General features: G+C 35.9%; 5 protein-coding genes across 5 annotated transcripts; 2 read left to right on the plus strand and 3 right to left on the minus strand.

Annotated features, from left to right (window-relative positions):
* Nucleotides 1-798: 798 nt before the first annotated feature.
* LOC110381013 (CDK-activating kinase assembly factor MAT1) lies at nucleotides 799-4,287 on the minus strand. Its single transcript, XM_049849954.2, has 5 exons — nucleotides 4,021-4,287; nucleotides 3,476-3,772; nucleotides 2,927-3,159; nucleotides 2,309-2,484; nucleotides 799-1,976 (listed from the first exon to the last, which is right to left on the minus strand). The coding sequence occupies exons 1-5, from the start codon at nucleotides 4,142-4,144 to the stop codon at nucleotides 1,877-1,879; spliced, it is 930 nt and encodes a 309-aa protein (XP_049705911.2). The 5' UTR covers nucleotides 4,145-4,287; the 3' UTR covers nucleotides 799-1,876.
* Nucleotides 4,288-8,312: 4,025 nt separating this feature from the next.
* On the plus strand, nucleotides 8,313-10,662 carry LOC110381012 (uncharacterized). The gene is made up of 4 exons (XM_021341182.3): nucleotides 8,313-8,879; nucleotides 9,355-9,519; nucleotides 9,866-9,984; nucleotides 10,459-10,662. Exons 1-4 carry the CDS (start codon nucleotides 8,571-8,573, stop codon nucleotides 10,592-10,594), a joined length of 729 nt encoding a protein of 242 aa, XP_021196857.3. The 5' UTR covers nucleotides 8,313-8,570; the 3' UTR covers nucleotides 10,595-10,662.
* Nucleotides 10,663-10,906: 244 nt separating this feature from the next.
* LOC110381011 (uncharacterized) lies at nucleotides 10,907-17,042 on the minus strand. The gene is made up of 6 exons (XM_021341181.3): nucleotides 16,841-17,042; nucleotides 16,417-16,757; nucleotides 12,256-12,445; nucleotides 11,786-12,063; nucleotides 11,472-11,555; nucleotides 10,907-11,255 (listed from the first exon to the last, which is right to left on the minus strand). The coding sequence occupies exons 1-6, from the start codon at nucleotides 16,936-16,938 to the stop codon at nucleotides 11,182-11,184; spliced, it is 1,065 nt and encodes a 354-aa protein (XP_021196856.3). The 5' UTR covers nucleotides 16,939-17,042; the 3' UTR covers nucleotides 10,907-11,181.
* Nucleotides 17,043-17,497: 455 nt separating this feature from the next.
* On the plus strand, nucleotides 17,498-22,680 carry LOC110381008 (structure-specific endonuclease subunit SLX4). Its single transcript, XM_021341178.3, has 6 exons — nucleotides 17,498-17,677; nucleotides 18,039-18,235; nucleotides 18,317-21,207; nucleotides 21,419-21,780; nucleotides 22,071-22,223; nucleotides 22,529-22,680. The coding sequence occupies exons 2-6, from the start codon at nucleotides 18,216-18,218 to the stop codon at nucleotides 22,604-22,606; spliced, it is 3,504 nt and encodes a 1,167-aa protein (XP_021196853.3). The 5' UTR covers nucleotides 17,498-17,677; nucleotides 18,039-18,215; the 3' UTR covers nucleotides 22,607-22,680.
* On the minus strand, nucleotides 22,475-27,237 carry LOC110381009 (protein IMPACT-B). The gene is made up of 6 exons (XM_049849960.2): nucleotides 27,044-27,237; nucleotides 26,733-26,965; nucleotides 26,167-26,296; nucleotides 24,568-24,671; nucleotides 23,951-24,157; nucleotides 22,475-23,606 (listed from the first exon to the last, which is right to left on the minus strand). Exons 1-6 carry the CDS (start codon nucleotides 27,068-27,070, stop codon nucleotides 23,513-23,515), a joined length of 795 nt encoding a protein of 264 aa, XP_049705917.2. The 5' UTR covers nucleotides 27,071-27,237; the 3' UTR covers nucleotides 22,475-23,512.
* Between the last annotated feature and the right edge of the window lie 619 nt (nucleotides 27,238-27,856).

The following is a 27,856-nucleotide window of genomic DNA, read 5'->3' on the forward strand; positions in this document are numbered from 1 at the left end:
ATTCAGTAATCCGTGCTATGCTATGGGTCTATTGTTTTTTATTATGTATCATGTAGCAATTTTAAGGAGCGGTGGTAAAATATTCGCTGCCCAATCAAATAGCTGAACAGATAGCCATAAAAAAGCATATGGGGTTAAGAGGTTCAATAGAAGCTTGTTAGATAAGAATAAAAAATGTTCCGAACCCCTGCCCAAATACTTTCTATCATTACGGTCATTATAACGTAAATGTAGATATAAATTGTTAGGCTTTGTGATAACCAGCATAGAATTCCCGCCTTCTTTACACCTGGCGGTATCATAAAAAACCTACCCTACCCTGCCTATGCCAGAGAGGATAGGAAATCCAATAAGTATCATAACATAGCCGTAACATAGTTACGGCGAAATCGGTTTACCAGCTTCTGACCACGGTTTCACTCTAGTTACGAGGACACTACTTCCCGCAGCCGGACAAAAGTAGCCTAGATTTTATTCTGATGCATAAGCTATACCTACACAAATTATGTATGTACTAGTAATCTAAGGCTGCATAACCGTATATGATTCTCCAAGCAATTGTTTTTTTTTCTATTAGTTTGGGGTTGCTTAGTAGCGACATCTATTAGAAGCACTGCAGACTACATTCGGTGCGTGCTGTTCCGGTAGATGGCGTTGTTTTCAATGAAGAAATCATTAAAACATCGAGGAATATAGCTCAATGATGTTCATGTATGTACGTGTCGATTTCCTGTTAAAGAATTTTGAATTAATTAATAGGTGTAAAACATAAGGATTTAAAATAAGGTACACGAAAACTAATTCTCACTCACTTTAATTATCACAAAACAACAGCAATTAACAACAATCCACGCGACAATGTATTTAAATAAGTACTTAAGTTAGCTAACAACGTTACATAACAACTTATGTACATTTATTTACATTGGCAACCTCCTTACAAAACCTATGGAGCATTAGTGAAGATAGAAAGGGATAGACGATATGAAATATGCTAAAGACAGAATGAGATAGACTATAAACTGCCAGTACTTTTGCAAAAGTGACTTAGGTATTTCGTTTAATCTATCTTAGCGATTACTATCTAGCTTTCTAATATCCGTACCTTATTTTCTAACATTATTAAATTATGAAAAACATTTACACAAAGATGGAATCTCCATTTACAATACTTTTTTCCGCCATACTGTCTTGTTATTGCCGTTGTTCACCATTCATTCAAACTCCGCATTTACCCACTTGAAAGCGGTGGCGCTAGTGTAGACGTTTTCGTGGTACTAAAATGGTCCTTACGATGCCAGACTCATCAGTTATATTCCAACCATATTTCCATTCCAACCTTTTTTCAAGACATTACACATTAGACACATTGACATTAGGCATTACACACGTAAAAATCATTTTTGGCACTTTTAATACATATCTTTAGCTGCGTTAAACTAGTAGTGCCCGAAAATACCTTATTCATCAGTTGATATTAATTAGACTCAGAAAGGTAGTTGCTTAGCAATGTGGGCATAATTTCTGTCATTTAAAATACAACAAAAACACATTAACAGAATATTTGAGTAGCTACCACATGCTAAGCTACTTCAATGCCTTACATTACATACAGATCTTATAGTTCTCGACAATCTTTATAGCGGCTCGGAACATCGTACGAGTAAAAATGATGGGAAGTTAGTTGCGAACTGCCATTAAGTTTGCCGAAAACTATACCACACTTAAAACCAGCAATTACTAAACCACAAGGACAACACATTCGAAATTCGTCTTTATTCCTCACTACACAGAGTCCACAATTGAAACACTTCACTAGCGCCATCTACCGCTCTCAATCTAATACTATGACAGTATCGGCGGCGGCTGCGTCTGGTCAGCTCGCGTGGTACAGGCCCGTTAGAGCATCTTGGAGGGCACGTAAGCATGGTAATGTTGATTTGTAGCCGCCTGCCTTCTCTGTCTCGTTCTCTGCTCTGTGGGCAAAAATAACAAAATTGTTTTCAATCATCAATCAATAATTTTGAGAGAAGATATACAAGATTATCAATAAAATATAGGGAATAATAGTTAATGGAAACAACAGTCTTCAATTCATCGGATAAATAATTGGCTGTAAAATTATGTAAAAAAAAGATATGCCTATCAGGATTTTGGTACATTTGAAAGAATTAATAACTTTAGGAAATAACATAGATGGACTTTGTGAATCAAGTTACAGAAGAAAATGTTACTACTTTTAGTTCCTTTGTATAATTATCTTTAAATATCTATAACTTCTGATGTTCAAATAATCTGTATAACTAACCTGACATGTTTCAGATATCCGAGAGCAACAATATCCTCAATAGAAGGTGGGTCTGGTCCGCACCGGTCAGGAACAACCGGGGGCTCATACTTGTATAGCGGGCCTTCTTCAATTAGCGGCAACGTTGGCTGTGTTGATACTCGCGTGAATTTCACACCAGTTGAGAATTGAGTTACCTGTAATGGATAGATCATGTCTTAGGCGTTTTTGATTTGTATTTTCTGTGGGAAGCTACAACTTATTTAGCACCGTTACTTATACTTTCACAACTGCAGCAGTAATTGACAAAATGAATCATAAAAGTCACATGGAGAAGTGTGTAGTGCTGTTTTTATTTCCGTGCAAAGTGCAGAAAATCTACCTAATTTTCTACTATAATGGGTTTAAGTATTCAACTAGGCATTAATCAAATAGCAATGCCCAATTGATGCCTTCTTGTTCTTTTGCCTGAAAAAGAGTCCAATACACAGCCACAGGAAAATAAATAGGCCAATGTTCTCAAACTTTACTATTTAACTAAATACTAAATTATCCTCCATCAGGGATTTAGAACTCTTTTTCTCCTTTCGATCTTCAGTAGCAAATCTAAAAACATTACCAAGTAAAAAATATATATACCTTTGGCACAGCAGGCAACACCTCTTCCTGCTTATTAGCTTTATTCTGTGCGAATGTATTGAGTATATCTTTGGCATCACCCTCTGCAAACATCAGCTCATCAATCAAAGCCTCTTTTTCTCTAATCTTCTGCTTTTTTGCTTCTTGTTCTAAGCGGCTTATCTCTGCTCTGCGAAGTTCTTCCATCTGCTTCTCTATTTCTAATATCTCTTCTAATTCAACTTCTTCTCTGCCTGTAATATTGAGATATAATATTATGTAGCTTTATATTGAGATATAATATTATGTAGCTTTGAATTTAAGTCAATTATTGATTGATTAATGCAGTGTAATTAACAATTTATTCATTTATAAAGATTAATACAGTAATAAGTTTTTGCACTGGCTTCACAAAATCTCCTAAGACAATGTCAAATTCATTCATTTTGTTTTTATTTGGTGGTAAAAATTATGATTTGAATAAATTACATATAGAAGATATTTTTATAAGAGCCCATATCCCAGTTTTTTTTCCTAAAAAGCTTTAAAGCACTTGATACAGAAACTCACCTATTTTAGCTTTATTCTTCATTATAATTTCCTTATTATCTTTTTTGTACTGTTCTATCCTTTTATTAGTGCCAACAATATCTATGTTATTAGTTAAATTATAAACAATTGTCTCAATTTCCTCCAAATAATCATTGTATTCCCGTAATGAAGCAAAATCCTCTTCTTTCTTATTATAATCTTTAAGAACTCGCTTTCTGATATCAATTTCTTTCTCTACCATGGGGTCTTCGAATAATTGGACTCGGAAGTTACTGCGACGGAGTGGTACATTGCAATCTGGGCAGGAACCAGAACCTAGAAAAAATAAGGTAAATATAAGAAATTGACATATTTGTAATAATATATGTCCCTATCAGCAGCACATGCCTTTTGAATTCTTAAATCGTACATTTACAGTGACTTTATTAAAATTGTTACAAGTAAAACAATAGTTTTATTGCAGTTTCCTGTCTACTGCTCTGGGAGATAGAAAATTGTCAAAAATTGTATCCGTACTATTTAGTCCAAACAATTAATCTAGTAGGACGATATACGAGTATTACCTTTTAGGAACAGTAAATCAACGCAGCTTTCACATAAAGCATGGCCACAAACGTTTACCATCAACTTCAGTGAAGGATTTCTGTATTTTGTGGTTTTACACCGGGGACAAGCTTGGTCGTCCATGATTGTAGTATACTAGGGCTCCCAATTTCTGTGAATATAAGTTTGTTGACTGGGTAAATAACAGTAGAAAAGTTTAAAACATTTTCCGCCGAAATTACACAAAAGCCGTCAAGCCAATTTTGCAATTTTGTTACAACTTTGACAGATAGATTTTGGATATTTGACACAAGCAGCTAGGCATTTTGACAATTAATTCACAGATCTTGAAATCATGTTGCAACGTTACAATCTTGAAATCGCTTCCGATTTTTTATTACTTTATCATAAAACTATATCAACTCGCAGAAGGAAAATATTATTACTTTAACCGTCAGATCCGTAGCGGACCCCAATCGGGGTCTGAACATCAATGTCACCGTAAGCTCGGTTTAGACCCCAATTGGGGTCTTCGAATCAGTCATACACTTTCCTAATTATTTACGCTCATATTTATTTTCTTTCCAATCAAACCACATTTGTGAGTAGTAAATAAAATAACTAAATAAATTTAAATTATGTTTACGCATTCAAACCTTTCATATTTAGCATCCCGTTAGAAATATACCTTTTTAAAATCCAATCGTAATTACCGGGAATTCTGATCGAACTCGCCATGTTTGTTTACATTAGTTGTTTTTTTAAATTTAAAGACGCATAGACAAGATGGCGACGTTGATAGAAGTTTTGCATCGAATGATCCGAATCGTTAAAATAAAGAATCGATTTAATAATTTTATATTATTTGATATTATAATATTACTAAATTGCACTTTTGCATACTTACCATAATCTGAAAATAAATTAGGAAAAGTATGACTTAATTTATTTTGAAATAATGCTAGAAAATCAGTGGTAGAAAATACGTTGTAGCCGGAATAAAAAAAATCTTCGGTTTTTAGGGTTTATTTATTTCTTCGGGTGTTTTATGTGCAGGATTCCTGTAGACCTGCCAAACTTAATGGCGATTCGTTACTTCCAACTTTTTAACTGAGCGGCAAAGCTATTTGACGAGAGCCGTAGTTAGGTGTAGTTATCGCAAAATTTTATGACGATTTTATTGTTTGAAAGGGCAAATAGTTCGCTGTTCAACGAAAGCTGGTCCAAGATGGAAAGATGGCCGCCGCCGACTTATTTTTAACCGACTTCCCAAAAAGCGGAGGTTCTCAATTCGACCGTTTTTTGTATGTTTGTTACGCGATTACTCAGCCATTTATTTATCGATTTTGATGATTCTTTTTTTGTTTGATAGCGTATACTTCCGAAGTGGTCCCATTATCATCAGGTCAGGATCTGATGATGGAACCTTGAGAAATCGAGGGCGACTTTCGAAAGTTGCAGAAATACATAGGTTTAAATCTTATCACTCAGGTGTTTGCCTGGTAGCACTATTCAACAGTGAAGGCTTTGAGCTGACCTGATGATGGAGACCAGTGAAGGTCGAGGGAACTCGACAACTGAATATTTAAACTTTCTCGTGTTTGTGCTTATACTATTCGTATTTACGAGGCCTCTGCAACAGTGAAGGAGATGGAGACGAGAGAAGTTCGGTTGTCGAGTTCCCTCGACCTTCTCTGGTCTCCATCATCAGGTCAGCTCCAAACCTTTACTGTTTCATAGTGTTATCAGACATACATCTGAGTGTCAAGTTATAACCTTATCTATGCTTACAATTTTCGAAAGTTGCCCTCGATTTCTCAAGGTTTCCATCATCAGATCCTGGACCTAATAACAAATATGGGGACTAAACCCCTTCGACCAAAAACAAAAATCCAAATTGAGAACCACCTCCTTTCTGGGATTCGGTTAAAAATATTTGGTGACTTTAAAATCAATCAATTTTTTCGTCATTTATTTATTTTCAAACATATTATTTACATTTTTAAATATTAAATATAAAAATAAAAAACATTTAAAAATATAAAAAATAGGTTGCCACCGATATCGGGCACAGGGTCCAAGGTACCGGTGGTTAGGGTCCCAGAGACAGAAACCTCCTCACAATACGTGCCGTATCAAGGAGTACTGCCTTCTGAATCAGTCCCTTGATCCAGCCGCCCAACGAGAGCCTCCTGAGGTGTTCGTCGAGGCTCTTGGCTATTAGACCATTGGCCGTAATGACAATCGGCACAATAACAGCCGTGTCGACATCCCACATGGCGACAACCTCGTGCGCTAAGTCAAGATATTTTATTTGTTTCTCTTTCTCAGCTTTCACGAGGTTCTCGTCATGCGGGACGGTGACATCGACTATCATCGCGCGGCGCGCTAATCGATCTATCACCACTATATCAGGCTTATTGGCTGAAATATTCCTGTCAGTGATGATAGATCGATCCCAGTACAACGTGATATGGTCCTTTTCGAGAACTGGGTCGGGCGCATACCTGTAGTACGGTACCTCAAGATCTACAAGTTTGTATTGCAGAGCAAGCTGCTGGTGGATGATCTTGGCCACTTGGTTATGCCTGTGCAAATATTCACCGTTAGCCAAACGAGAACAACCAGATATAATATGTCTGATAGACTCACCCGGATGGTGACATGCCCGACATATGTCAACCGTCCCGTCTTTCATAATATACCTCCGGTAGTTATTCGTCAGGATAACTTCGTCCATAATTACACATACAAACCCTTCGGTTTCTCCAAATAGGTCACCGAAGCGTAGCCAAGCTACGGACGCATTGAAGTCTACATCGGGGCCATGAAGAGCCCCGAAGAAGCGTCCGTGTAGCTGTTTGCTCTGCCATACCGATGCGATCATGGGTAGATAGTACCACAGGTCTGCGCCAGTTCTCATTTGCCAACGATAGCGGGGTGAGTCCTTTGTCCACTGCTACCATATCACGATGCATACCCACGTCGCTTTTGAGAAGATATTCTCTGAGACTGCACACCTCACGGTTGTGGAGCGTCTTTGCATTTAAAAAGCCTCGGCCTCCACATTTCCGTGGGATGTACAGTCTCATCACCGACGATCGTGGGTGATGCATTCGTTCTGCGGTCAGCAGTGTGCGGACTCTCCTATCCAAGGCATCCAATTCAGTTTGAGTCCATTTGAGTATGCCGAAGGAGTACATCAGGACTGGCATGACCCAACCATTATAGGCGCGAACCTTGTTGCCGCCTGATAAGGAACTTTTTAGAACCTTATTCAGGCGGCCAAAGAAACGCTCCCGTAATGACTGTTTCATGTCAGCCACAAAATCAAATCAAATCAAATCAATCAATTATTATTATTGTTTCTCATCATCAAATAAGTACATTACTTTGGTAGTTACAAATTGCATTATATTTCAGAACACCAGGCTTACCCTCCGCCGAAACAAAAATCTTAGAATTGTTGAGAAATAATATAAGAATAAATTAAAATTCCGTAATAGGTAATAAAAATTCAATTAAAGTTAAAAATTATTACGAATGACGCAACACCAAAATAAATAATACATATAAAAATTTAATGCTAAAAACTTTCATAAAACTTAAATATCTTTTTTCTTAACAACAAAAACAAATTGAACCTATAATTTCAAATTAATAAATAAAATTGAAATAAGTTGCTATTAAAAAATAGGTATATATAAAATTGGTATTCGATTATTTATAATAAATATCCGATTTAGGAATCGAATGCACACCGCTGATTGAAAAAAAAAAATACTCCATTCCAAACTCTACTTCTTGTCTGTGACTTTGATCTTGTAAATTGTTCATTTTTATTGTGTATTTTATGTGCTGATTTTTTAGTTATTGAACATAAATAAGTGCACGAAATGTATTGCAACGGATTGAAAATGTTATAAATATGACGTTTGTGTTGTGTTTGAGAAAGTGATGCGATTATTTATTGGTAAGTTTTCACCACATTTGAAATGCCTAACTTTTCGATAGACTTAAAAACACCGCAATTATTATCTTTTTCTGAATTAACTGACCCCATTTGACCTTTGCAAGTTGTTGTCAAATAAGTAAGCTCTAAAGTTATAGTTAAAATACTTCTGATCAGGCATTACGGACTTAGAATTCATTGTTGAAAGTTAGTACAAATTTTTGACTTCCATGTCGCGATTCAAAATATCCCGCCGAATCAACGGTAAAGTCATATATGTCAAAATCTTGTCGAGCAGAGGGGTTAAGTTATTATGGTTAGTGTTGAAAACGGGTAAAAATTGTTATGACAATCTGTGGCCAAAGCAATGTAAACATTTCAAAACGTTGAGTGTGTTCTCTACGAACTTTAATTACTAACCAATAGTAAACCAGGAGTATCAATTCTAACCAATGAAAATAAATGAAAAGAAATAAAAAAAACGGGACCGGTCCTCCTCCTGAAAAACTTTTGCTTGAGTGTGTGTGTGTGTAGGAAAGTTGTATTCATTTGAATGGTTTACTTTTCGTTTTCACGTTGTAAATAGAATAATTCAACCACAAAAATATATTAGGAAATATGAATTTAGCTGTAAGGCAGGTGCTGACGAGGCAATCTTTCAGATTATGTGATAGATTTGCCCATAAAACTTTACCGAAACAGATTCCTATAACCTCAACATGTCCTGTTATACAATTACGAAATTACTGCGAAGAGCGGCTGGAGACTCGCAGACTGCCGCAGCTTATGGAATTCCCGCCTATCATGTGGCCTTCTTTCTTCAAATTCGTAAAGAATTGGATGTTTGCTAACTTCATCATCAGACCTTATTTTGAGCCAGAATTCAGCCTGAATGAGTTCATCGAAGCTTCAAAACATGCCGTTCAGGTATTTCTAGCGTCTACTTATTTATTCATTTTTTATTTGAGAATAAAGTAAAATAAATAAAGGGTCCTGACCGAATAGTCTTGATCAAAATATTTTTATTTTCATAGATAGAATGGATTGAATTCCTTGTTTTATGAAAACCAGTTTCAAAATATCTAAGTTCTTAAAATATTTATTGATAACAAAACCATGAAATACTGTCCAAAATGATCTAGAAAAACATTGTTTAATATGGTGTCTGCCAAAAAGAGCCAACTAAAAATAGACAGCAAGAATTTATTTATTTACTACATGTTTCTGTGCTAGATCTACCCTGAACGTATATGATAATGATCAATTGTATAAGCACAGAAGAGAACTACCTATTTGTAAAATAATAATAATATGGTTGAAATATGCAATTTTTTTTTTGTTCTTGAAGGCCTTATTGAAAAATTCTTTTTGGCATAGACTTCATGCTAACATCCACCGTCAGGTTGTTTCAGATGGTCTACAAAAGAGTGACTTCAAGTCCCTAGAAGGCCTTGTGGATAAGGAAGCCATTGATGTGCTGAAATCTGCCATTTCAAAGCTTTCTGTAACTCAGAGGCAGCTATTGTCTATTGAAAAGGAGGATATTTTCTATGCTTTTCCTTACCAGGTAAGATTTTTTAAGCTTCACCAAAACCTTTAAGGCTCTAGACAGACGGACTGCATTTCGACTGCAATCCAACAGCAAATCAAACGCGCAGTCCGATTGCAGTTGGGATGCAGTCTGCTTGCAGTCGTGTTCTGAAGTTGATTTGCAGTTCTATTGCGGTCGTGTCAACTGCATTCAAACTGCAAATACCAGTTGGATTGCAGTTGAAATGCAGTCTGTCTGTCTAGAGCCTTAGTCTTCATAAGTATTGAGGAAATGATACCTTGAATCAATAATAAGAATGATATATTCCAATAAACAATCTACTATGTCTTCTGAAAAGATATCTTGTGTATAATGTTTCCAGATTGGAGTAATGTTTGATGATGCAGACAAGCGCTGGGTAGAAATCACGATGTGTTATCATGTGTTCAGAGGGCTGAAACATTTGAAGGAAGCTGGTGATCTACCCCCTATAACCGTTGGGTGAGTGCCTGTAATAATTTTGCTGCACAAAGAACACCTACAACATTACAAATCTTACCTCTATAATATCAGGAGTATTTTAAAACAACCTATGACATCAGTAAACAAACAGTTTTGTACAACAACAGATTAAGTCATTTTATGTAATCAAAATATAATTTTCATTGCTTATATCATAAATGATCATGAATGTAATTGAAATGTGATGACTGCGCATGTTCAGGGAATGAGAAATGTTACTCTCTGCCTTCATACACCTTTTTTATAATCCACCCATTTTTTTTATTTTTAGTGTAATATTTTTGCTCATATAACTCATTTGAACACAGCATGCTTCTCTCTGGCTCTTGTCTATGAAAGTCAAGAGTATGAAATACCAGTGCATTGTAGACTGTGTGGGGCCCGTCACTTCGGCTTAGAGAAACTCTTTGGGTCCATTCAATTTTAGACCAAATATCATTCTCTTTGTTCCAGGGTGCAACCAGAGTACCAAGACAAGATATTCATACTAAACTACAGATTCATAAGAGAGTTCACCAAAGGCGTGGAAGACAGTTGGTGGATAAACATTGTGAACCACTTCCAGCCACAAACGCTTATAAAGAAATAATATTTTTGATGTCCTTGCTAATTTCGAAGCTTCCGTTGTTGTACAATAAATGCAGTTAATTGTTAGTATTTTTGTTTTTGAGTTGTTTCTTGATAGCCTTGTTTTATATCTGCTACCTGGGGGTATTATTCCTCGCTCATGGATAAGAAGTATGTAGCTTACTCATATAATTTTATTATTCTGATATGTATTATGAGGTATATTACTAAGTTCAATCCATTAGTTTTAGCGTGAAAGTAGGAAACAATAAGACAGACAATAGATATAGATAATTAGGATTTTCATTTCTGCAGGGAAATTATAAACCAAGAGGTTTTTTCTTATATTGGTTTTATTTTTTTACAAAAAAGTTAATAACACTAAGCTTAATTAATTAGGTCAATACTGAAACTTGTAATCGTTCCTAGAATGCTTAAACGGTAGATATTGTAATATTTTATGAAAAACAGATTTTTTGATGACATGTCCTGAAACTTACATGTATACAATTGCATGGTATTTCCTTTTAAAGGTTACAAAACATCATTGCAGTTGCAAAAGGTTATCACATATTAGCACCATAATTAAAAATACTAGGCAGTGTTCACCTAAAACACTACACAATGCTCCTTGAAATCTTGTGTAACTTCTTTCAATTTATTTAGGAGAACTTCTGTGTCAACTGGAAAAAAAAATATAAATAGAAACAAATTTCACAAAAAACTCTCGGTCTAGAAGTCGTAGGTTGGGGTCTAGAAGTTGGTGTTTGCAGATCTGTTGACTGTATTTATTTTGCCACTGACTTCTAGAGCCATATCAAAAGTTTTATTCTATGACTTCCTATCATAAATTATTTAGTCATGTATTCTAGTGTTATTCAGTAATGTTTGGAACAAACCTGTTGTAGGATCATACAGTGATCTCTTCTCAACTCCACACTGCACCTTTATAGGTCTTTGTTTCTTGAAGGATTTTTCAACATCTGAAACATTGGTTTATGTATTCAAATTAAACGCTCACCATTGCCTATCTATATCATATAAATATTAAGTAATGTAACCAACCCATGCTGCAACAGAATGGCAATCATGTTTCATATGCAGTCATGCCCTCTCCATTGCCGAATATTATGTTGCATGTTAGCAGGACTATATTTTCATATAATATAAAACAACTATGTACACACATAGAATTTTAACAATAAATACTCACCTTCATGTACCTTATCCAACAAACTGCTAACATCCAAATCCTCATCTAATCTTGTACAAAGTGCGTTCACATATTGACTAGATCCCGGCCCTAACTTGTCTGTATCACCGGTCTTCAACTCATACGTCTCATCGTTATTGATAGTTGTAGAACATTCTATTTGCACCACTTCGTAAGCAGCTTGGGACGATTGAGCAGAGTAGGTAATTAGTAAATTCTTGTGGACGGTATAATCTTCTACTGTATGGATCGTTGCATAGATTTGGGGGTTTGATTGCCTGTAATTGTAATCATTGTTGTATTTAGTATATGTTCTTATTACAGATGAACTTTTTAAAATGTATAAACAATGGATGGAGGATTATTTACAAGTCAGGACTTTATTAGAATAGTATATGTTGTAGAAGCTATTTTGACATGCGGAAAGACAGAGTCTGATGATAACAAGTGAATTAAAAATATCCAATTACCTGTCCAAACATACTCTGCACATATCCATAATAAGTATTCCTAGTTCAGGTTTTGATCGAGCCATTTCATTGAGAACAAAGTTCTCAGTAACACAATGTTCTAGAGTGATATTTTCTGTGGGACAGTCTATGCCTAACATGCATTTTGTATTGCAAAGCTGGCAGCCGTGACCAGCATAAAAGAAGAAGCCTGAAAAATATTATATTGGACATTTAATTAAATTCATAAGATAGGCATTGTTCAGCCCCGGATCTTCAATTTTTTTTAGGCGGGGCAAAAACTGAAAAATGCCGCCCCGCCTACCTACTTATGTCTATTTTCACCAACGAAAGTCACTTTTTTGGTGGGTAAAGGACTTAAAAAAATGTGTCCAAATCATTGTAGGCTCAAACTGTTGGCCAAGTTATGAAAGTCGAGACAGATTAATGTACACAAAAAGTTAATAACTTTTAAAAATCGCTGTAAAGTAACAAGCAGTCGGAAGCGCAAACTATTTAGTTTTTGAGGACTCCATAAATATATATTTTTTGCTACATTTGACTTATAAAAGGTAAGAGAGCGTGGATTTGACTTACGAAGTTAATAAGGGAATGTCTGTATAAAATTTTTTGAGCCTATGAAACAAAATTACCTGATCAAGTACACTGTCAAGCAACAAGTAGCCGCGAGCGTAGCGAGCGCGAATTTTTTTATAATATTTGTTTGAAGAAACCATCCATGCGCATCAAGCAAAGAATGGGAACATGGAACGTAAGAGGATTGCTGAAACCGGGAAAACTCGCGATTGTAGAGAAGGAGATGAATGAACACAATCTTATGTTGCTTGGATTATGCTAGCAAAAATATATTATGATAGCAAAAATGGCGTAGGCATACTGGTATCTCGTAGACTACGTAAATTCGTCACTGGCTACAACCCAATAAATGACAGAATTATGACCATGCGCATCAACTGTACCCCACTTCCCCTAAACATCATCCAAATCTACTCACCTACAGCACAGTCAACAAAGGAAGACATTGACAATTTTTATGGAACTCTACAAACAACAGTAGAGAACATATCCAAGCGCGAGATCCTAATAATTCAAGGAGACTGGAATGCGAAGGTAGGGAGCACTGAACAAGATGACCACATCCGCCACATACTTGGAAAACATGGACTTGGCACCAGAAATGAGAGGGGTGAAATGTTCATAGATTTCTGTGTAAGCAATAATTTAACTATAACCAACACGTGCTTCAAACACCACAAGCAAAGATTATATACATGGACTTCACCCGGTGGAAAATACCGTAATCAAATTGATTTTATTACGATTGCAAACAGATGGAAGTCGTCCATAACGAACACTAGAACATATCCAGGAGCGGATTGTGGCTCTGATCATCAACTGCTAGTGTCAGATCTACGAGTGCGTCTAAAGTTTCGTCGTGAGAAAGCAAAACCTTTAGCTAGGCTCTCAGAACCGGAATACGATGGTTTCCAGAACAATACGGAATCATATCTAGCAGAACTCACCCCTAAAATTGCACATATGAATCCAGAAGAGCAATGGCAGCAGTTTAGCGAGAAAATTGTTAATGCACTAGATTTTATAGCCAAAAACCTATGGATAAAAAGACTGGATGTCAGAGGAGGTTTGGTCTAACATAAAGCTACGTAAAGAACTCAAAAGTGGCGAAAGACCCGAAAATTTCGAAGTGAAGTACTCTCAAATGTCCAGGTTAATTCAAAGACAGTGCAGAAGGGATAAGAACCAGTATTTGGAGAACATCTGTACCGAAATCGAACATCATGCGGACAAGTATCAAACTGCTGATCTTTTCAGAAAGGTCAAACAAATAACACACAAAGTCAAACCTTCCTCGTGGGTGATAGATGACAAAAATGGGAATCCGATACATGAAGTTGCCAAAGTAGCTGAAAGATGGAAAGAATACTGCGAGGAACTCTACCAAGACCAATCATCCAAATCCACTTCATCAAATAAAATCATAGGAGATGAAGAGCCCAGCATTCTCCGCTCAGAAGTTGAAGATGCGATCCGGAAACTTAAAAGAAATAAAGCACCAGGGCCGGATCGAATCACAGCGGAAGTCTTGAAAGGACTGGGCTCAAATGGAATAACATGCCTGCATAATATATGCAATAGAATATGGCATACAGGACTTTGGCCATCTGACTGGGTACACTCCGCAATTCTTCCTCTCCATAAAAAAGGATCGATGCGGAACTGTAGTAATTACAGAACTATTGCACTAATATCCCATGCCAGCAAAGTTCTCCTTAACATCCTTAATGCCAGACTAAGAGCTTTCCTGGATTGGCAAATACCCCAAGAACAAGCGGGTTTTGTAAAAGAAAGGGGAACGAGAGAACAAATATTAAACTTAAGGCTCATAATAGAAAAATGCTACGAATATAACACCCCAACTTTCATGTGTTTTGTGGACTACCAAAAAGCTTTTGACTGCGTCAAGTGGGAGAAACTATGGAAAGTACTTACCGAAGCGGGGGTACCCTCCCACCTCGTAATGCTAATTCGCAACCTTTATGAGTCGAGTTATGGCACTGTAACAGTAGGAGACACAACATCAAGCCGTTTCACATTCCAGAAGGGCGTTCGTCAGGGATGCATATGCTCTCCTATACTCTTTAATATTTACGGAGAACACATTATGCGTCAAACGCTAGAAGACTGGGAGGGTGGCATAAAGATAGGTGGAGTCAAGATATCTAATCTGAGATATGCAGACGATACCACCCTTTTCGCATCATCCGAAAACGAAATGGCGGAGCTGCTGCGTCGTTTAGAAACAGCCAGTCTGGAAATGGGACTTGCAATTAACAAATCTAAGACCAAGCTCATGATCGTTGATCGATTTGACACTATTCAACGCACTGATATCCTACAAGACTACGAGACCGTAAACCAGTTCCAATACCTTGGCTCGTTAATAACAAATAAGGGAAGTAGCGAACCTGAAATACGTAGGCGAATTGGCATGGCAAAGACAGCGATGACCCAGTTGAGCAAAGTCTGGAAGGACCGAAACATCAGATATCGGACCAAAATACATCTGGTCCGCACTCTTGTCTTTTCCATCGCATTATATGGTGCGGAAACGTGGACTTTTAAAGCTGCCGACAGGCTGAGAATCGACGCTTTTGAGATGTGGTGTTGGCGCCGTATGCTGCAGATACCATGGACAGCCTTCCGCACAAATGTATCCATTCTACAACAACTAAAGCTAGAAAAGACAAAACGCTTATCCACTACCTGCTTGCAGCGAATAGTACGGTATTTCGGCCACGTTGCTCGCAGAGACACTAACAACTTGGAACGCCTGATGGTAACAGGAAAAATTGAAGGCAAAAGACCTAGAGGTAGAAGTCCCAAACGGTGGTCAGACCAGATATCGGAGGAACTGGAGATATCTGTCAGCACTGCACTACACCAAGCAACGGAACGTAACCGATGGAGACAACTGGTTGACGAAATAAAAAGGAGTCACGATCCTCAGCATTGAGGGAACGATCGAGGTTTTGTTTGAAGACTTACAAATTAAACTGGGAATTATGTACAAATAAAACGTGATGAGAGCGAATGCCATTTGTGTTCGTTGATTCGGTGCGTCAATAAAAATAATCAACCATCAGAAAAATAGCACATACATTGTCATTTAGCCGCGAGCGTAGCGAGCGAGAATTTTTTTCATTTAGTTGGAGGACGTTAAAAGTGAAAAATAAAATGATGATCAATTAAACAAAGCGAAGGCAACTTTTTTAGAAACTTTGCTTGTCAGTATCGTGATACAATGGTACTTCCTTATCAAACGGGTGTAATTTCATTGAAATTTCCTGGTGTTGGGGCGTCCCGCGGCGCCCCTGAGACCGAGGCGCCCGGGTTATTCGCACACCCTGCACCATACGTTAAGACGGCCCTGTAGGCAACTATTGTGGTAATCTGTGATGTAGGATTTAAAATCAGGCAGCCGCCTGATTTTGCCGCCCGGGGCATGGGCCCCGGCTTGCCCCCCCCTAGATCCGGGGCTGGCATTGTTATCTAAGTAATGATAATGCAAATATCTATTTTTATTTGACTGTAGTATGACTATATTATCAAATTTCAACAGTAGTTAATTTTAATACTCACAATAAGAATCCTCTTCTAGCTCATTGAAGATTTTTTTCAAAATAATTTTCAAATGCTTACTTGAAGTATTCTTAATTTTTATTGCAATAAATCCCATGTTTTTCAAATGAGTGGCCAGTGAGTCACAGTCTATTGAAGGCGTGCAAAGCTTGGCTAACTGTGTGTACTTATCATTGGCCACCAGAATCGCAACTTTAGAATGTGGCTTGTAAAATGTGGTGATAGTTCTAACATTTTGCGAAGCTATTAGGTATTGTTTATACCTAATTGCAGTGACCCCAAACCTGTCTAATGACTTTATCAGGGTCTCACCTGGTTTCTTTGACCTGTCGAATGTTATTCTAGAAGATAGATAGATATTATTTTTAGTTTAGTCAATGTAAACAAATCAACAAGTATGTAGATGCCGAATTTTCAAACTTACTTCAAGTTAGCTAGATTTGCTATGATTTCACAACGATGTAAACTTAATTCTAAAGCATTTTGATATTCTCTGTAAGACAAGTTCTGAAGTAAAGACATATTTGAATAGTATTTTGTGAAAAAGAAAAATACCAGAACAAATTTATTTTTATTTCACAAAAAAGAGGGTGACATGACCGACATGACTGACATACTGACATGTGACATCACATGAGATGACAAGCACACAGATTAATAATGTAACCAACTACATCGTAGATTATACACTAAGTACAAGTAGTTTATTTTATGATATTAAATATCGATATTTCAGGAAAACCAACGGAACGTAATTTAACTTTTGATTCTTTTTCTCCATAAAAGCAAACAGTTCCTTTGTTCAACAGATTACAATCGGAAGAAACGTAACTGTTCTACTACTTTTAGATTCAGTGTTTATTATTCACTCGTTAGTTAGTAATTAGTTGGTATGTAGGTACACAACGTTTTTTAATCTTGAGGATAGAAGTTTGATTCATAATCATCCTAGTTATGAATTAGTAAAATATTTTATCAAAATGGTCATCATTATGCGCATTGACTCAGATGACTACTAACTACAAGCACTATCGATATTGATTTCAATAAAATTATCAAAAAGAATCTCACGGGCAAAAAAATGTATATTACGACAGTAAGTAGATAAACAGAAACGGAACGAAATCTTAAAAATGGCGATCGGTGTCGATACGTCAAAATGGAAACCTAGAAAAATAGTAGGAACACCAGCTAATAAGTTAAGGAATATAATCGGTGTGGCCATTCTAAGCTTTGGAATGATAAGTGGACTTATTTTCCAGTATGTATGATTTTAAAACTAATGATTTAATGCACGATTTTTGAGGTTATATTTGCAACTGTTGGAACACTTCTAAAACCAAAACATTGCGTTATCATAATGCTATATGTACATTTATTTGTTCTGATAACATTTGAATCCTTATTTTGCAACCGTTCATGCATTCGAATAATCATCATTTATACCAAACATTTTCGTGTGTAACCACTTGACTTCTGTCTGATAAAGGCGTTTTATTCCAATTCGTATCATCAAAATCATTACCTACTCTTAGATTGACTAGCTTTGCTAGCACATAGGACATCCAGAACTAAATAATTTCTAAGACGACCCACTGACCAATTTCTTTTTAAAATTTCAGTTTTACGCCAGTAACTTTAAATTTGCGGAAAGCGGTAGATGGATTATATGAAGATCCTATAGAAGAAGTTGAAAGAAGGCTCATGATTGCTGCTGGCTTACCTAATCGCTCTGGCGACGCAATCAGAAAATACATGGAGGAAAGCCAGCGGCTTGACCTACCAGACAAATAGAGATTATGAGCATAGATAGCAATAGGTAACCACATTATAATGTACAAAGTATGTAGTTAATAAAATTGTTTTATTTATAATTTGTTTCATTTTTATTCCATTTCAGTGAATGTGTGAAAAGCAAATATTTTGCCAGCCAGACTGATATGGATGAGAGCCTTTCTGATTTTCAAGAAGCAAAGAAAAGTTGTAAAGGTCCTAAGCCAGCTCAAAAAACTGCTAAACCTAAGACTAGAAAGACTACAAAACGCATCAAGGGGCAGAAAGATATAAGAACAGCTCTTAACGGAAAGAAAAACGATCTTGTGTCATATGCCAAGGATTTCGACACAGTCTGTAAAAAGTCTGGTCTAGATGTAGATTCTGAACAATTGCAACTAGCTATAGCATTATCAAAATCACTGCAAACAGAGACTGAATCCCCTGAAACTTCACAGGCATTGACATCTCAGCAAAGAGTAGCTAAAATAAGGAAAACCTTGCAAGAGTATGGTTTCAAGGTACCTGAAGCTAAGATAACTGCCACAAAAAGGACCAAAAAGTTAAGAAAGAATTACAAACTTCTTACTGCCACAGAGGACCAAAAGAAGGAGATTATTACTGGCAAGTATGCACAAATACTATTCCAGAATATTCATGTTCCGTTAGAGCAAAATAGCCCAAATAATCTAGATTCTGAAGCTAGAGTATTTTACATTGGTTCGAGTATTCCATATGAATGTATGAAAGATGATGAGATATTCTATGTAGACAATCTAGTTGAGAGATCAGAAACAAATGGTTCTTTGCTAAGAGATTGCTGTGAAATTCCTGGGAGGCCTGTAAGTCCTAAGCTTTTTGACTCTTTCAAGATGAGTTTTAAGGAAATTGAATGTTCACAGGATGAGCTAGATGTAATACTAAGTGGGTCTATAAAAAATGTTAAAAATATTTTTGCTTCTAAAGAAATTCTGTTTGAGAATCATGTACAGAAAATAAATATAGATGATGATAAAGAAAATGTTGATAGTTACAATAATAGAAGTCAAATTAATAATACGATAATAAGTATTGATGGTAATGATCAAGAATGTGAAGTTGAAACTAAGCCTTTGTCTCAAAATCTATTCGATTTCGAATCACCTGTCAAACATGATATGAAGTCCCGAGATAGAACAGTAATTGAAATTAAATTGCCAGATGATGAAGTTGTAGAAATTACATCACCAGTGAAACTAACTTCTGACGCTCACAAAAAGATAAACATTGAAACTACTAACAAACTAACAGTAACACAGCAATACAGGAGTTGTTCTCCTGATATTTTCGATGATGAATTATCCTCAATAATGGAGACCACAAAACCAGAAAACATTTTATCACAAGAACATACAACTAAAGTGTTTTCACAAGGCAATGTCATGGATTTAACAGAATGTGTGAATATCCCATCACAAGGTTTAGAGAAAACTTTGTTGTCTCAGAATATAACAAAAAGGAGGTCGAATGATTTTATGGAAATAACTGAATGTATTGTAGGGTCCTCCCAACCTATTCGCGAAGAATTGAAAGAGATAGATTTAACACAAAGTCCTGAAGCTAATGATGCAACTAAAGAAGGAAATCACAGTATTAATGTAGAAAATAATATAGACAATGTTAGTATAATCTTGTCTACTAACAATCAGAGTAATAGTGTTAGTCAAAATGTTACAGATGAACAAAATATTACAGTACTTAGTAAACATCCAATTACAGATTTAGCACACAGTCAAATTGCCAAAGGTATTGATTTGACTCAAAGTTCAAATGAAGATGATAAAGATATGAGCATTGTAAATCTGAGTAAACAAACACCTGATAAGAAAAATGTTGAAAGTATGGATTTAACTCAGTCTTCGAATTCCAATGACGTTGATGACTTACCTTTGATAAATATAGGAACACAAAAAGATAATTCATTAGATGAAACAATTATTGTTGATAAAGATGAATATATTGCTAATTGTAAAGTTAAGAAGTCAATTGTTTTTGAAAAAGAAACACAAGATGAAGTGTATGACTTAACACAAGCTCACGATGATTCTATTGAAATACCTGTAATAAATGAAAATAACGATTCACATAGTTATAGCTTTTATGATGATTTTGTGCATAACCATTCAGATAACGCTGAAAATAGTAAAGAAGTTAAACAAGACAGAGATCACACAAAAGACGATAAAACTTCTCATAATGAAAGCAAAGATTCTGGCGATGTAGATCTGACTCAAGGTTCTGATACGTCAGAAGAAATGCTGCTTTCTCCAAGATCTTCAGCTCTTGATAATATTCCAAATAATAGTAGTCTTGGAAAGAAAGATGATGTTTCAATAGATTATGATGAAATAATTTTAGACGACAATATTTGTCATCAGGAAAGCTACAAAGAAAGTGATAATGACAAAAGTCTGAATTTAAAATACGAATCTTTTAAGTCTGACGTTGAAAATGATTTAGAAATTGTTGATGTAAATAACGATATTGAAATGAGTTCTAGCCAACATTCTGAAGTGTTTAAAATATCTGACAGGGAGTTAGATTACTCCATGCACAAATCTAGACATGATTTTAATAGAAACAATTTTGACATTGGAGGTATTTCTGTTTTGGATAATGCTACTAAACTATCGAGTTTTAAGAAATCTTTGAGTGAAGGCTGTTTGTCTGTGATTGGTCCAGTTAAAGATGATACTTTAGGAGACAGTTTCCTTCCTGAAGTTTTTACAAAAAAGACTGAAAATATTGTAGAAACAACATCAGCTTATATCCACACACCTGGAGAAATTAGTCCAATTAAAGTACAGGATGTTACAAGGAATGATAATGGTGTAATTCATATAAAAACTCCTAAAAATACTGAGTATGTAATCAAGACTGACAATGTTACACCGATGGCGGATTACGCATCGATGTCGACACCACAACGGAATAGAGAATTGGATAAATATGGCTTGAAACCATTTAAAAGAAAAAGAGGTAAATATATTTATGTAAATAACATTTTTGTGCATTTTTTCTTGGTTTATCGAAGTTGGCTTTAGGTATACTAGGATATAAGCTGAGTTTGTGTTCCAGTTCACGGGAGGACCGCGAAGGGCTATGGCCACTTGCTTGAAGTTTATATGCACCCGCCATAAAGTTTGGCGACATCTATTCTTATTATATAATATATTTTTAACAATTTCAGCTGTCCAAATCCTAACACACCTTTACAACCAAACGCATCCAACCATACAACAGCTTATAGAAGAAGACCAACCATCGCCTTCGAAAAAACAAAGACTAAACTATGACATAGAACAAACTTCACCTCAGAAACTCGTGACGTCACCAGCCAAGTTAAATCAAAATTCGAACAAGCAAAGAACTCCAGTGAAATCCCGTATCTTAGAAAGAGATAGAGATATTCTGTCAGCACCGTCGCCTAGTAAAGGAGGGTTGGTAGGTGCAGATGTGTGCGTGTATGAGGTGACGAGTGAAACAGCTAATGTGAAGAGCGTTGATTGTGATCCTGAAGATTGGGTGTTTCAGAAGAGGGAGAAAGCTAAGGTAAATACAATACCTACAAAAGATGTATGCATGTATTTGATTTTATACATTTACATTCTATTTCAATGACTATAATGTCGATAAAAGTTTAACAATAAAAATTATATGCACTACGCGTACCCAAATGAGCGTTGGGTGATCAAGTTACTACAATTTACTTAATAGATTCTCAATTTTTTTTCTAAATTATAAGATTTAATGATTGTGAAATTCGCGTCTGTATTGTACATACATAAATAGCGACGCATTAAGTGTGAATCCAACCTTTACCTTTATAATATGAATTTCAGGTGCATTCCTGCCGCGTCCCGCTACACATAGCATTTCATAACTACGTGCTAAGTAGAAGATCGTTGAGAGAAGCGATACTCAAGTACGAGCCCGTCAATATCGACATTATACACAAGGATTTGGTTGGCTACGGACATCGATATGATCCAAAGGTAAATAATTTGAATTAATTACTACCGCAGTTTTATTCTGCGATACATCATACTTCACTTGTATAAATTTTCCCCAAATGTAAAACTAATTTCGGTACGTAAAATATGACAAACTAAACCATGTATTCATCAAAATCAAAAGCTTATACATATTTACCTATATTTATGATTAATAATTAATTAAATAAAGCAGCAATCTTTCTCAATCTTGCCTATTTCAGTTTTGTAGGTCGTAATTAAAAACAATAACATAAAACAAAATCATTTTATTCCTCCTGTCTTACATTATATCATTTTGATTACAGGATCTCCTGAAATTCTTGGATAAAAAATGCATAACAGTTAAAACAACAGACAACAACTCAAGAAATAATAAAAGATAGCACAAAGTTAATCGTGAAAAAATATTATCTTGTAAATATTGTTTTAAAGTACATAATATACAGGTTTATATACATTTACATTGGTTTATTTTAAACTTAAAGGATTTTAACCTAGAGATCCAATAAAATCACAATGCCAGGTAAGGCTTGAAATAAAAAATGGTGAAAGACCATATTTTTCCCATGACAACTTATCGAAACCCATATTCAAATCATTCCATCTATATCGAAACTTCACACTCGCATTTCATCAGTTTTGAATGAAAGATACATGCACATAATGTGAGCCTAACTGAGAAGTGTCCTAAAGTAAAATAGTATAATTATATTTTCGATACACATTATAGTAAGCTAAAATAGCAGTCAATTCAGTTCCACTACATTAAACATCTTATAATTCTAAGAGTAATATTTATGCCTGAGTAAAAAAGTAATGAATATGAAGGCACTTTATGCCATAGTCTGACTAAAAGATACAGTCTATACAAAATAGACACAATGGATAACTAGCTTTGTGGATCATTTAACTACCCATATTAACTTGTAATATCTTGGACAATTGCTGTAGGTATCCAATAATATAAGACTATTTATTTATATTTTGTTATTTTTTCCCCATAAATACCCCCGTAATGTCTTGCCAAAGATACCAAAAATGCCAAAGTATATTCATGACTGTGTTTCTGAGGTACGGAGCAGTACGTATAGTATGGATACCCATCCACAGCTCGATTGCACTTAGCACTCCTCAAAACACATCAGACATCAGAGAATTAAAAAAATAAAAAATCGCTGAACCCAGCTATTGAATTTCAGTCTGCAGGTATTTTGATGGGTAATCCACAAAGCAGTTATCTTCAATGTAGCAGTAATATTCGCACCTTATGCTATGTTCTCAGCTAAACGTCATTTCTTCAGTAACCCTGCCTGCTGTATAACTTGTCTGGTCGCGTTGTTTATGTGGCGGAATCTATCGGGGCCTAGTTGTATACCTCCGTACCTGGAAATGATAATGACAATATTAGAAGAAGGAAATACTGTACTGGCTACTTAATTGGTTCTATGCGCAATGACGAATTGCATATTAGGGCATTATAGGCATAAGCAAGCACGCAGGGTACTTCAATTAAGCCACATCTAATCTTAATTCACAGAGTGGCGAAGTAGGTCTTATTTTGCATTAAGAAAATTATGGTTGAATAGTGGCGAGGTAGTTCCATCCTCGATTCAACCCATAAGATATTAAAAACGCGGGTTTAGGGCTTAGACAATTCTCAAAAAATCAAGATTCGTGAACTCAATACTGAACTTAAAAATACCTATATGTATAAACTATCTACTCACCATCTAGACACAACAACAAGAGTATTCTTCTGGTCCAATATCTGCAAGAGATGTAACATCCTTCCCCCTGCATGGGCCTCTCCATCATCATCACAGTCCTGCAGTATGCTGGTGCCTTTAGCCGTCTTGCGTTCTATGCGGTACGCGTACATGTTGTGTGTGGCGTTCAGAATCTTCTTGTTTAGCTTCAATTTTGTTAAGACAGCACTGGAAATATTAAAAGACATAGTTTTTAGTGGAAGTTGTGCGTAAAATACTAGCTTCCGAAAGGTTCCTCCCATTGCATCCCGTGGAAACTACGCCGTGCATCCGAATGTAGCCATCCTTGATAAATGGGCTAGGTATCTAAAACTAGGGGAATTTTTCAAATCGCTGTAGTAGTCCTGAGATTAGTGCATTCAAACAAACAAACAAGTTAATCTGTCAGTTTTATTATGTTACTACAGATTTCCCTAGCCCCCAGAGAACAATTTATTTATTGATAGATAGCAAGTAAGTTGTAAAGTATCAATAAGGTTTGTGACTGCAAGAAATCTGCCACAGTTGCACTACATGTCTGTACGTCGTTATATAAAATGTATTGGAATATGGTTGTAGTCACTAGATGTTATACTTACTTGACATCTTCAAGACAATGTACTTCTGCAGCATGACCTTGGAATGAGCTCTTTCTGTCTACGATCACTTCACCATGAGTGATATCCGGACAGTTTATATCTAACTGGAAGTTAAATAAGAGATAATGAAGGTCAATGTTATCATAGTAAAGTAAAAAATTGGGTAAGAATAACAATTTTAAATTAGCTGAGTCATTTTCAAGTGATATATTTTTATTTTATAAGATATTAATCTTTCATAATAGAACACTGTAAGATTAGAATTCTTTACACATTGTCACAAGTCACAACATGTGTTTGGGTCTAGTCAGTTAAGACTGAATTTACAAAAAGCAAGCTGTGATGCAAGGAAATATATGCTATTCAAATGTAACTATGATTAACTGGATATTTCCTGCACTTTTATGGATAAAATGATGTCCTTTCTTTTCTTTGGCTTTAAGCAGTTCCATAGCAAAGTTTATTCATATGGCACTGGTACTCAGCTATGGTTGGACTGGAAGTTGGCCCCAACATAGGTTTTATTTTTTAGCAGCAGGGTTAGCAACGTATCAGCAGTGGCGGCCCTAGGGGTGTGCGAACTGTGCCTTCGCACAGGGCCTCGCGCTTGGGGGGGCCTCGCGCTACAACCCACACTAATATAAAAAAAAATATAATTAAAAAATACATATATATCTGGTCCAAGAAAAAAAATATTTTTCTTTATTTATTTCTTATTCATTCTGCGTTTACTTTTTGAGTTCTCAATTTAACAAAAAAATTGGAACACCAACGTAACAAAAACAACTGGCTCTCGATCCAGTCACGGATTCTTTTTATTTGTGCTTAATTCCGAGTTTAATTTGAGAGTCCTTAAACAAACAATTTAAAAAAATTCGCGCTCGCTACGCTCGCGGCTGTTCACTTGTCAGTAACTACAGTTCATTCTAACATGATTAGAGTACTTTTATGTCCCAAAACTCAAAAATTTTCGCGCTCGCTACGCTCGCGGCTGTTCGCTTGTCAGCACCGTTCATTCTAACATGATAAGAGTACTTTTATGTCCCAAAACTCAAAAATTTTCGCACTCGCTACGCTCGCGGCTGTTCGCTTATCAGCACCGTTCATTCTAACATGATTAGAGTACTTTTATGTCCCAAAACTCAAAATATTCGCGCTCGCTGCGCTCGCGACTTCACCTTGCACCGTTCTTTAATATACAAGTTTAGGTGTTTTAGTGACCCAAAGCTCAAAAACTTTTGCGCTCGCTACGCTCGCGGGGCTTTATTTTCCACTTCTTTTATTTTTTCATCCTTTTTTAGCCGAACCTAGAAGGTAGCGCCGCTTGTAAGTCCTTTTATTAACAAGAAAATAACTCCTAGCTCACAACAGACTTTTCACGTAGGACAAAGGGCCTCGCATAGACCTGCCGCACGTAGCCTCGCAATGGCTAGGGCCGCCGCTGCGTATCAGACTCTTACTGACTCAAACCCATCATCTTCCTTCATAGGCCTTTTATGAACCAGGGTCACGGTAACTCTTTGAAAAATCCTGAAGACCCCAACATAGGTTGGGAAAAGATAAGGGATAAGGATAAGGATGTTGTACTTATATACTCACCAAAGCTAAATCTAGTGACTCAACAGCTTTAGGCTTTGCTTCTACTTTCTTCTCAGCTGGTTTGATTGCTTGTAACACTTCTCGTATCTTTTCCACCCATTGAAAAATCACATTCTCACCTACATTCTCTCTGAAAAATTATATGTTGTGATTAGAAACTTATATATTTACATAAAAGCAAGTTCTGTGGTTGACTAATTATCAAAATTAATTGCCTCTATACTCATCTCCATAAATTAAAGTAAGTATAGATTTAGATTAGTGTAAAACAGAACATGTTCTGGGTAATCATGTCAGGTTATTGATCTACTTTAAAACAACAAAATAATAAATATTATATTGGAGTACTTACCGCCTAAGCAAGTCATGGAAAATAACGAAATAGAGACATGAATATATTGAAATTTTATAGAATAATTAGGTCAGTGGGTTGTGTTAGGGATTAGGAAAATACAGATATTTAAATTGTTAACTTGTGGTGATGGTCAGATAGAGAACTCAAGTGTATTAACATAAAAATATTACATAGAAACTTTATCAATCTTTTATCTCATACATATACTTACAAGTATACTTCGTCTAACTGATGGTGTAGCTGCGTTTTGGCCTTCCGATCCATCCAAGGAGCCGACAACTCATATTTTGGCGGGGAATTAGAAGGATAGTCATCAGGCATTGTCACATACAGCCTTACTTCGTTTTTATTCTCCTCTATTCTAATGCTATACGACCTTGTTACTTCACTCTCTGTGATCCAGTCGTCACCGTAGATGGCACTCAGGGCTTCTACTTCCTCAGCCTAAAAAAGTCATTAATAAATACCACGACACGGGAATATAATCTTTGGAAAAAAAACTTGAATGTAAATATAACACACCTGTTTAGTTAAATTGTCTGAATCCATAGCCGGTACGTTTTATAATAGGTGCTTATTTGATAAAGTTAATTGTATTTAGTCACTTAATTTAATAAAAAAATAGAATATCGATCAGTATTTCGTAATTTTACTGTAATTATGATCAGCAAACACCACGATCGCAAGAGATCTTTTACTGACATTAACTCATAACTGTCAATGCCATTTGTAGATGACAGTTTACGATTAGGGATGGCTAGGTTGCAGTTACTGCTCCGATAATTAACAAAATGATGAGAAACAGGGGCCCGATTCTCCTAAGTTAATAATGTCAAAATCGAATAGAAATCGAATCGCAATATGATCGCAATAGCAGTTTTAACCATATCGGGCATTCTGCCACTAATAAAAGACCAATCGTAGTCGATTGACATTTGATTGGTGTGCGATTGGTCTGCTATTTTGGTGATTTTGGTCTATACGGTAGTTTGCTGTACAATCATTTGCAGACAAAATGATTCATTATTGAATGACAGAAAAGGATAAAAACGTTTATTTCAAAGAAAAAATTGCGGAATGCCACATACGCTTCAATCGTAATCGAGTCGGGATTGTTTCTCAGTCGAATCGAGTCAAACGTGAATCGTATGTTGCTTAAGTAAAATTAGGAGAATCGGGTCCCTGCCAAATGTTTTATGTTGACCAGTTGACGCCAAAATCAGGTACATTTATAGTTTCTGTTTAATTATGTCTTAATGATAAAACTTCAAGCAACCGGAGAAAAATAATTACAGTTTCCAGTACTAACATTTTGTTCCCTGTTTTTGTACCAAA

Source organism: Helicoverpa armigera, chromosome 24 (genome assembly GCF_030705265.1).
Source record: "Helicoverpa armigera isolate CAAS_96S chromosome 24, ASM3070526v1, whole genome shotgun sequence".
NCBI lineage: Eukaryota > Metazoa > Arthropoda > Insecta > Lepidoptera > Noctuidae > Helicoverpa > Helicoverpa armigera.

Bases quoted from the DNA above. Each gene is read 5' to 3' on its own strand.
- LOC110381013 (XM_049849954.2), bottom strand. From the start codon at position 4,144: ATGGACGACCAAGCTTGTCCCCGGTGTAAAACCACAAAATACAGAAAT. The intron at 3,160-3,475 runs GTGAGTTTCTGT...TCAATATTACAG, and splicing joins GAAGAATAAAGCTAAAATAG to GCAGAGAAGAAGTTGAATTA. The intron at 2,485-2,926 runs GTATATATATTT...TATCCATTACAG, and splicing joins TGTTGCCTGCTGTGCCAAAG to GTAACTCAATTCTCAACTGG.
- LOC110381012 (XM_021341182.3), top strand. From the start codon at position 8,571: ATGAATTTAGCTGTAAGGCAGGTGCTGACGAGGCAATCTTTCAGATTA. The intron at 9,520-9,865 runs GTAAGATTTTTT...TAATGTTTCCAG, and splicing joins TCTATGCTTTTCCTTACCAG to ATTGGAGTAATGTTTGATGA. The intron at 9,985-10,458 runs GTGAGTGCCTGT...TCTTTGTTCCAG, and splicing joins CTACCCCCTATAACCGTTGG to GGTGCAACCAGAGTACCAAG.
- LOC110381011 (XM_021341181.3), bottom strand. From the start codon at position 16,938: ATGTCTTTACTTCAGAACTTGTCTTACAGAGAATATCAAAATGCTTTA. The intron at 16,758-16,840 runs GTAAGTTTGAAA...TCTATCTTCTAG, and splicing joins GCAAATCTAGCTAACTTGAA to AATAACATTCGACAGGTCAA. The intron at 11,256-11,471 runs GTTTGTTCCAAA...TTTTTTTTCCAG, and splicing joins ACTGTATGATCCTACAACAG to TTGACACAGAAGTTCTCCTA.
- LOC110381008 (XM_021341178.3), top strand. From the start codon at position 18,216: ATGAGCATAGATAGCAATAG. The intron at 21,208-21,418 runs GTAAATATATTT...TAACAATTTCAG, and splicing joins ACCATTTAAAAGAAAAAGAG to CTGTCCAAATCCTAACACAC. The intron at 22,224-22,528 runs GTAAATAATTTG...TTTTGATTACAG, and splicing joins GACATCGATATGATCCAAAG to GATCTCCTGAAATTCTTGGA.
- LOC110381009 (XM_049849960.2), bottom strand. From the start codon at position 27,070: ATGGATTCAGACAATTTAACTAAACAG. The intron at 26,966-27,043 runs GTGTGTTATATT...TGACTTTTTTAG, and splicing joins CAGACAATTTAACTAAACAG to GCTGAGGAAGTAGAAGCCCT. The intron at 24,672-26,166 runs GTGAGTATATAA...TTTAACTTCCAG, and splicing joins AGTCACTAGATTTAGCTTTG to TTAGATATAAACTGTCCGGA.